Here is a 9,571-nt window from a genome sequence, read left to right as displayed (position 1 = left end):
GGCACAGAAATCAATGGCCTAACACTCTGAATCCTCTCTCACTTGTGGGGTGAGTGTGGTGACCCCATTGCCCTTATTTCCATGTTGAAGCTACAGGACATTTTGGCATCAGGCAGTAATAAAAAGAAGCAAATGAATACAGTGCCTATTAATACTTACTAACTTGCCAGCATATAAAGACACATGACACTGATCCATGTCCAGCTAAGAAAGAAAGAGAGAAAAAGAATCAAATCAGTGCATTATTGCTGTTCACACATTATGCACTGCTTCTTCTATCTCTCTACTAAAGCCATTAAGAGCCTTTATCTACCCCACAATGCACAGTGGACCCTCTACACTACAACCCTCATTTACTACACTGCAATATTGTGTAAGTGTGTCTGTGCAACCAAACAAAAGTACAAGAAATTTGGTTAATGCACCTTTCCAATTTTTTATACTAAGGTACTTGAATCAAACACATCATCTTTGCAAGCTAGTACTAACTACTAAGATTGAAAACAAAAATAATTAGAATTCTTATACACATTTTTTTTTTTGGTTTTTGATTTAATATACATGATATATGAATCATATGATGGTCAATTTGATGATAATTTCCAAAAGGGTCACTGAATCACTCACTATTTTGGGAGATTACCTCTCCAAACTTGAGGAAAAGTTGTGCATCAGAGGTACTCATTGAAGGGCAATTAACCAAGTGTGGTGTCTTGAGGTTTGCATATTCATCAATGTAGCATGATGCTGGAACTTTTGCACATGGTAGTGAAGGTGGTGGAAGAGTTCCTTCTTGTTGTTTTGATGAAATGGTGGTGGCGTCCGCGGTGGTGGACGGCATGAGGCTGCCAAGGACACGTGTCACTTCATGCATCGTTGGCCGATCCGATGGTTGCCGCTTTGTGCATAATAGAGCAAGCTGATAGACCTTCTTCACTGCTCCAAGGTCATTGCATGTGGCAGTGATGTCTGGATCAACAGTTTCCATCACTGCATTGTTTGCTGTCTTGGACAAAATCTACACAGTAGAGAACCATTATCCATGTAAAAATCAATTTGGAATTTCGAAAGATGCTGTACAAACAAAATAACAGAGTTGTATTATTTGTTCATATCATGTGTGAATTGACATCTCTCACAGTACAAATGCACACATCATTTTCCAAAATAAGCAACAACCTTTTAACCTAATAAGGAGAATAGTGTATCATTACCAACAACCATAAGTGGTGACTTATTTTATTTTTACCTATGATCTGTTCCACACATTATTGTGAATCATTAAGTAAATAAGGATTACCCACCAACAACAGCAATTGATAATTTACCACATGAATCAATCAGACATCATTTGTATAAATCATGTTTAGGTTATACTTTAAGCATAAATCACAAACAACTAGGTGGTTCAAGTCTAAGTGAAAACTTGAAGTTGGTAGAGAAAGTATACATAACATTCTAAAATGTTGGAAATGAAGGAACACACTAGAACATGCAAGCAACATTATGCATTTATAAAAATGGCCTATAAATTAGATAGCAAATAGAAAACTCACCAGATGATGGAGGTTGGATTCATTGTCAACAGCTTTCCTTCCAGTTAGCAACTCAAGTAACACAATACCATAGCTATACACATCGGATTTCTCGGTGAGCCGGGAGGTTCTAGCATACTCAGGGTCTATGTAGCCAATTGTGCCCATTATGTAAGTTGAAGTATGTGACTTTGAGGGGCAAAGAACTTTGGCTATGCCAAAATCAGTGAGATGGGGCTCAAAGTCTCCATCCAGCAAAATGTTTGATGATTTCACATCCCTGTGGATGATCCGAGGACTACAATCGTGATGCAGATAGGCGAGCCCTTGTGCTGCTCCAAGCGCTATCTTCAGACGCATATCCCAGTCGAGCTTCTTCTTCTTGCTAGCTCCTGAAAAAAACATAAACATAACAAAGTAAGAAAAAAAGCACATACAGCATGAACCAAAGAATTTGTTATCAGATTACCATGAAGAAGATCCCATAGACTGCCATTTTCCATGTAGTCATAAAACAGAAGGTGCCCGTATGGGGATAAAGAGTATCCTTGGAGACTAACAAGATTCCGGTGCTTAATGCTTCCGACAGTCTCGAGTTCGGTCTCAAATTCTTTCAAGCATTGTGGATAGTGAGAATAGAGCCTCTTAATAGCCACTGGCTTGCAATTTTTGAGAACACATTTGTAAACTGTGCTTGATGCACCATATCCAATAATGTACTTCTCGCTCAGGTTTTCAGTCATCCTCATGATATCCTCGTACACATGAAGCGCCATATTCATATGAAGAATCACTAGTTTCGGAGGAGAGAAACTAACTGCCAATTAAGCTCATGTGTCAGTGGTGGAATGATAAAAACACTATCACTATACATTAATCATCACAAACACTCCTAAAATGAGCCATGCCAATTTACAACTAAGATGAAATTTTGATCATCTACTCAACTAAGATGAATTTACCTGGTTTGTCGAGTGATCCATCCGGAAAAGGAGATGGATTGTATGGCCGGCATGCTGCGAGCAATATCATAAGGAGGATTACAAGGCCACCAAGAGCAATTCCTAGAATAGCTGCCTTAGATAATGTTGCTGCATGATGAATAACATTTATTAGCTTATTTCTCATGTTTTTCACATGATTAACAGCTACCAAACAAACATAGAAATAAGATCAATGATATTATACTAAAGCCACAATCTATCACAAACAACTCGAAATCTCAAAACACTACTAACCAAGGTACAATAATCAAAGAATATCTTCTGAGCAGACCCTAAAGAATTACATTTCCTGTTAGGTAGTTGTTCTTACCTCGCTCCGTAGGGTGATTAACATGACAAGGTGAATTCAACCAATTGCCACAAAGATCAGGGTTTCCAATGAAACTGTCAAAGGAAGTTTGTATCAATGAGGGGGAAAAATCATGATGGTTACCACATTGACTACACAAGAATCAAGTGTAAATGATCATTACCTGTCAGGAGGGAACCTTGAAAAGTTATTGCTTGTGGGAATAACACCAACTAGTTTGTTGTACGATACATTACTACAAGATTCAACATATTCAGCTTGTTAGTTAAAATAAAAGTGATGTTGTCCAATCCCTGCAACTATGCTACCAAATTATATAAAAAAAATTAAAAATACAAACTTACAGCAGCGAGAGACTAAGGCAATTTACAAGCGACGACACATCCCCGGATAATTTGTTGTTTTGTAGCCTCCTATATAACATTTTCAAAAAATAAAATTAAAAATGCTAACAGAGATAATCATTGATAACCATTTAACACTCCAAGAGTCTAAGATCATCAACGAAAGTTTGTGTTCTAATACTGATAACAAGTTATTAATTTCCAGCAACTGAACTTACAATGACACCATGTTCTGAAGCTGGCTAAGTTCTTGAGGAATCAAGCCAGAGAGTTGATTATTTGACAAATCACTGCAAGAAAGAAGGACAAAAACCAATTAGCAAACAGAAAAAAAAAGGGAAGTAAACAAAGGAGAAAACAGATTTCATAAGAGGGAAAAAAAAGAAAAAAAAGAAAAATGACTTGCATGTCCATAACACTTCTAAGATTAGCGAATTCTGCTGGAATAAATCCTGTTATATGATTTCTGCTCAGGTTCCTACAAAAATCAAATAATAGCCGTGAGTAAAAGAGAAACTGCCAGATTCGAAAAACAATAAATAACAAGAAACTTGCCACAGTACTCACAGCTTTAGAAGATGTTCCAAGTCACCGAGGGAAGAAGGAATGGAGCCAATTATATTATTATTTGAAATATCCCTAAGAAGGAATCCGAAACTATTCATCAGTATGAACCCGAGAGATTTACATTTTACATAAGTAGATACATTAAATGATTCATACTTACAATGTATCCAAATTACCAATCCGTGATAGCTCGATTGGAATAGGCCCTTGAAGATTGTTGGAAGAAAGGTTTCTAATGGATAGTGATTACAATTTCATGAAACAAGGACTAATTAAGCAAAGTTCAAATGTAATACTTGACAAGTTGTTAATAAACTTCAGTTGAATCCTACATAATAGAATTGTAAATAGGTTCTAGCTATCACTTACAGATAAGTCATGCTCTCCAAGCTCTTCAGTGCCCCGGGAATTGTTCCAGTCAACTTGTTCCCATGCACATTGCTAGTAGAAGAGAATAGGAATCTCTGTTACCTTAATGTACAAGAAAAATCATAGTAACAAAGTAGAGGTACAAGGTTTATTTCTTACAGGCTGTTAAGGCTTTTACATGAACCAAGGTTATCGGGAATCGGCCCCTCTAGATTGTTGTTGGCAACATTTCTGTGAAACCATTGGTGACCCATCAAGTTAGGATAAATTAAAAAAATGGAAGAAAAACCATCGAATTGAAGCTTCGAAGTAATGGTGCTTACAAGTCAAACAAATCAGTAAGCTTTCCAAGTTCGGGTGGGATGCGCCCACTTAAATGGTTATCATTCAGTTCCCTACAAAAGATGGTTGACCATTAAACATTATTTAAAAACTTGCATTCACTCTTGGAACAGTGAGTTCAACAAAGTGCCTCTAGAACAGACATCTTTGTTTGAAGCAAAAAGAAACTACAACATAATGTAGCTGAAGAAATAAGGATCTTACAAATAGTGAAGCTTTGTCATGTTCCCTAGCTCCGGGGGGATGAAGCCTGTGAGCTTGTTTCCATGCAAATACCTAGAAACATTTCAGCAATGATGTCAAAACACATACTGAGTCTAAAATTAAATACATACAAGATGAAAACTAATTGCTTATACTTACAATTTTTCTGTGTATGTCAGGTTTCCTAAGATAGGAGGGATTGATCCACTTAACATGTTACAACTCAGATCTCTGGATAAAATGTAAGAAATTAATATGATGGACAAAGAAGAAAACATTAATTAAGAAACTTCATAGTGTTTGTTTCAAACACTACAAGCTAACAATGCTTACAAGACGGCGAGTGCTTGCATGAGACCGATCACCGACGGAATATGGCCGGAGAGTTTATTCCCTTGAAGTGACCTGCCAAACTCAAACAAATCCATCAAGCAATTTCTAGTTTTCTAACCTATTTTTGACCCTACAACCAAACACCTTAATGAAATATAGCTATAAAAAGAAACATCATGCAACACCTACAAGGTAGCTACTTGAAGAAATCCAATGTTGAATGGTATCTCTCCAGTGATTTTGTTGTAGGATATGTCCCTGACATCAAAAGAAGTTACATTAAAATTGTATAGAGACAATAAAAATACAAAACATTCTCTGGAAATCAGCTATAAAACTGGACTACATACAAGACTTGGAATGAAGTACAGTTTCCTATGCTTTCAGGAATGCTTCCTGTCAAGCTATTGTTTCTAACATCACTGCAAACCCCGCAAGAAAATTGATCAGTTCGACTCGATTTATGTTCATATTACCAAATTGGAATGAAAGAGAGTGATATGGAGATACTTACAAATACCACAATCCAGTTAATTGGCACATGTCTGGTGATAGTGAACCAACCAAATTGTTACCTCGCAAGCCGCTGAAGATCGAAAAACAAACAAAGCAAACAATGTTATTGATAAGATCAGAAATAAATATGTCAAGAAATGATAGATTATACTTGTTGCATGTATTGAATACTACTTACAGATACTGCAAAACTTCATTCCAGTATATAAGTCTTGGTATTTCGCCACTTAGATTATTCTGTGCCAGGTCTCTAGAGAAATATATTCAAAGAGGTTGAGAATCATGGAAGCTAAAACTATAATTATTTGGATGAGAATGAGAGAAACAAAAGAAAGGAATAAAATAACTCACAGAATCTTCAAGTTAGGAATCTGAGACAAAGTTGAAGGGATTGGACCAATCAACTGGTTATTCTTCAAAACCCTAAGACACCATTAAAAAACAACAAGAATTGTTATCATCAAATCTCTGTTGGGGTAACAGAATGACAGAAAAATGCACAACAAAACTCACAAATTTTCCAGTTGTTTCAACTTTGATATTGAAAATGGTATATCTCCTCTGATCTCATTGAATGAGAGGTCCCTGAACATGCATAAAAAAAGAATTCCAAGTTCCAAGTCATTAAGCTGTTCTTAGATTATGAATTGGATTCATGAATTCACTTTCTTCTGAGTGAGTTTGAAGACATACAAGCTTTGTAAAGATGAACAGTCACCAATCTCATCTGGTATCTGCCCTGATAATCTGTTTTCTTTGAGGTCACTGTACCAAAAAAAAAAAACCACAATCACACCATTGTAGCAGCAAGGACAAACAAAAAGCACAAAATGCCACAAACAACTATAACTAAATTTAATTCTTTGATGAACACTTCTGTTTGCAACATAATCTTTCAAAAGTAATTTTGTTAATTCAAAGTGTAAAGAAAGTACATGGTGACCAAGCTCTTAAGGTTCCCTATTGCTGGAGACATTTCACCATCAAGATTCAGTCCTGAAAGATTTCTGCATTAAAAAAAAAAAATAAGGAAAAATAAAGCATATGAACACAATGTGGTAAGAGTAATTTTTTAGTTTAATAATAACTCACAGTGCAACAACATTGAAGGTGACATTATCACAAGTTATCCCTCTCCAGACACAATAATCTGAAGAAGGTGAATCTGTCCAGTCATATAGAACATTATCCACATCCCTAAATGACTTCTTTATCTCCAACAATGTTGCTCCTACCATTCAAAGTAAACATTATTCAAAAGCATTAAACTTGTTTGTAAGAACAATAGTTAGGAGCTTCAATATTCAAAGGAAACAGAGTTCTTCTTCCAAATTACATGTTCATATGCAACAAAGCACTCATTTTCCATGCTAACAATGTGGAAATTGACATCCATATAATAATAAAAATGAGGGGGTTAAAAAAACACAAGATCCCCAAGAAAGAATAAATTAATAATCAAGTCAAAATCAGTGAGAAAAAAAGGTGCTGACTTTAATTAAAAAATTGGACCAAATGATATTTGGATGGAGAACCCAAAACATAAAAAATAAAATAAAAATAAATAATTCTGAGTCTTTTTCTCAATACCCTTTACTAAGAAAAGAGAGAAAAACATAGCAAGTACTTGGCTTTTCTAGCAATGCCCTCCATGAAAGAGAAGTTTCAAGTTTAAACATTGATGTTATGTTCTCTCACACTCAAAAGATATCTTAGCTAATCCAAACACATGAAGAAAAATGGGAAAGAAAAAGAACAAAAGACAACTTAAACACTCACCATCATCTGAATCCACAGTGTTGCCATAACCACAATTGAGAAGAAAAGCAGCAACAACAAGAACCACCCCAAATCTAAATGCCATAGAACCTTCCATTGACTTAAACCTTCACACACACACCTCACAAAAGGAGAGAAGAAAAGAAGAGCCAATGAAGAAGCTCTCTCTTTTCCTTCAACTAGGAACCATAAACTAGAAGAAGAAGAAGAAGAAGAAGAGGAATCTTAATATACTATAGTGTGTTATATTATGGTGCAATGTTTGTGGCACTTGTAAGTAAGTAGTAGTGGCACTTGTTCTGTGACAACACAGCATTTGAAAAATGAAAGTGGTTAAAAGGGTAAGGTTGAGTTATGCCTGTGACAATTCTTCTGTGTATTCCCCAACCCTTTTAGCCATTTATGTGAAGAATATTAATTGGATTTTGCCTTGTTCTGATTTTTCAAAATATGTAACAGAAACTGAATGAATTCACATCACAAACACAACACAAGCTTTTAGCCTTTGTGTTCCATCACATCCTTTCTGGCAAACCAACACAAGTGTAAGAAAGATGCAGCACAAAGAAGAGAAAAACAAAATTAAAAAAAAAATATATGAGTGAGTGAGATAAGAGAGAGAAGAAGAAGAAGAAGAAAAAGAGAAGGGGAAAATTATTTCACAGATAAAGTTAAAAACTATCTGCAACCACTTCTGCTATCAAACCTGCAACTTCTGCAAACACCACACTACTTGTACTCTCTCTCTCTCTCTTTCACTCTCTCTCTCTCTCTCTAAAATCTCTAATAACACTTCCATTATTAATATATTTTTTAATGTGAGAAACTGTATATGGTTTGATGGTGTGACATTCATTCAATTTCTAGCCATACCCCCTCTACATAGTAGTAGTAAATAGGACTGTGCTCTATAAATCTAAATCTATATCTATGTCTATATCTATATGCTATTATTAATGGTGCTGGGCTAAGTTATGATGCTTTTGCTATTCTTGCATACTTGCATGCCATTCATGTAACTTCTTTCATTTCATAACAATTTTGTTATTAGAAATTCGGTTAATGGAATGCATTTCAACTTAAATTTTATAAAATAGTCTCAAGTGTCAAGAGAGTTTTGTAAAAAAACATTTTTTTTTTATCTAAAAGACAGGATTAATAGTTGGTTCTTGACAAAATATAAAAAGAAAGAAAATAAAAAGTAATGCAAATCCATTTGAGGTGACAAGGACGTCTCTTTCTTTCTCTTTCTCTCTCTTTCCCTTTCACACTCTCTCTCTTATATCATATCACTTTCTCAACATTGCCATCGGATGGCTTCATGTTTATGAATCTTGATTTATTTATAAACATCACTTAAAACTAATTTTGGTTGGTGGACTCATCCGACTAAATAAGTGTCGGGAGTTTGAATTTTGTCTTGTGTATAGTAATATATTATTTAACGATAAACTCTTAAATAAAGTTTAAATTTGTGACAATTAATCATTGATTTATCGGACTGAAAAATATCGTGGCGGCAAAAAAATGTATACAGATCCACTTACTAATTAAGTTTTAAATCTTAATTTTCTAATTAAGAATTCAAATACTATTTATTTTGAATAATTTTTTATTACTTAAAAGTTGACAAATAAATCCACATTTTTCTTAATTCTCATGTGCTAAATTAATTTTAAAAGATAAAGTGTATTAATAGTTTCTATAAATTATTAGGTTAAATGCTTTTCCTATTATCGTTTTTTATTTAAAAATCATGTTAGTATAGATAAAAACTAAAGAGTAATTAGGATGGATATTTAGGAAGAAAATGCCAATATCGTAATTATAGGGGATTTTAATTTTTTTTTTTAATTAGGAGTGAGATTCGAATTCGAAATATCTAAGTAAAGATAGAGAGACTATTCTATTTAAATTATAGTTCGTTGGTCTTAAATTACTTTCTTTTTTTCCCCAAAGATAAGAAAATTTGAACTCGCAACCTCTAAGTGAATATGAAAAAATTATGCCATTTAAGTTATAGCTGATTGACCTTAAATTACTTTCTTGCTTAGAAAAGTTGGAAAATAAATCATTTGACATCAATGTATTCCATGCATTCTTTTTGCTCTAGAAATAAATAATACAAGAGTAAAGTATCATTTTTGTTCCTAACGTTTGGGTAAATCTTATTTGTGTTCCTAACGTTTGTAAAAGTGATTCAATGTTATCCTGCCGTCAATTACACATTATGAGCGCTTTAGTTTGAGTATTAAAAATCTCTTCTTG

At 34.4% G+C, this 9,571-nt stretch overlaps 1 protein-coding gene across 1 annotated transcript; it reads right to left on the bottom strand.

The window, feature by feature from the left end:
* Positions 1–411: 411 nt before the first annotated feature.
* On the bottom strand, positions 412–8,411 carry LOC107605481 (Leucine-rich receptor-like protein kinase family protein). The gene is made up of 27 exons (XM_016307371.3): positions 7,304–8,411; positions 6,617–6,755; positions 6,460–6,531; positions 6,218–6,289; positions 6,038–6,109; positions 5,876–5,947; positions 5,703–5,774; positions 5,523–5,594; positions 5,359–5,430; positions 5,198–5,266; positions 5,009–5,080; positions 4,835–4,906; positions 4,676–4,747; positions 4,453–4,524; positions 4,289–4,360; positions 4,130–4,201; positions 3,921–3,992; positions 3,761–3,832; positions 3,600–3,671; positions 3,412–3,483; positions 3,194–3,262; positions 3,013–3,084; positions 2,850–2,923; positions 2,498–2,626; positions 2,005–2,352; positions 1,557–1,927; positions 412–1,018 (listed from the first exon to the last, which is right to left on the bottom strand). Exons 1-27 carry the CDS (start codon positions 7,398–7,400, stop codon positions 620–622), a joined length of 2,991 nt encoding a protein of 996 aa, XP_016162857.1. The 5' UTR covers positions 7,401–8,411; the 3' UTR covers positions 412–619.
* Between the last annotated feature and the right edge of the window lie 1,160 nt (positions 8,412–9,571).

This window comes from Arachis ipaensis, chromosome B6 (assembly GCF_059453495.1).
Source record: "Arachis ipaensis isolate K30076 ecotype BB chromosome B6, ASM5945349v1, whole genome shotgun sequence".
Classification (NCBI taxonomy): domain Eukaryota; kingdom Viridiplantae; phylum Streptophyta; class Magnoliopsida; order Fabales; family Fabaceae; genus Arachis; species Arachis ipaensis.
This window is presented reverse-complemented; position numbering and strand designations above follow the sequence as displayed.

What these genes read in the sequence shown, in the direction of transcription:
- LOC107605481 (XM_016307371.3), bottom strand. Translation starts at nt 7,400, where the DNA reads ATGGAAGGTTCTATGGCATTTAGATTTGGGGTGGTTCTTGTTGTTGCT. An exon ending in CTTACTGATTTGTTTGACTT is followed by an intron (nt 4,361 to 4,452) that starts GTAAGCACCATT and finishes ATGGTTTCACAG; the next exon opens with AAATGTTGCCAACAACAATC. An exon ending in TGGATCACTCGACAAACCAG is followed by an intron (nt 2,353 to 2,497) that starts GTAAATTCATCT and finishes CTTAATTGGCAG; the next exon opens with TTAGTTTCTCTCCTCCGAAA.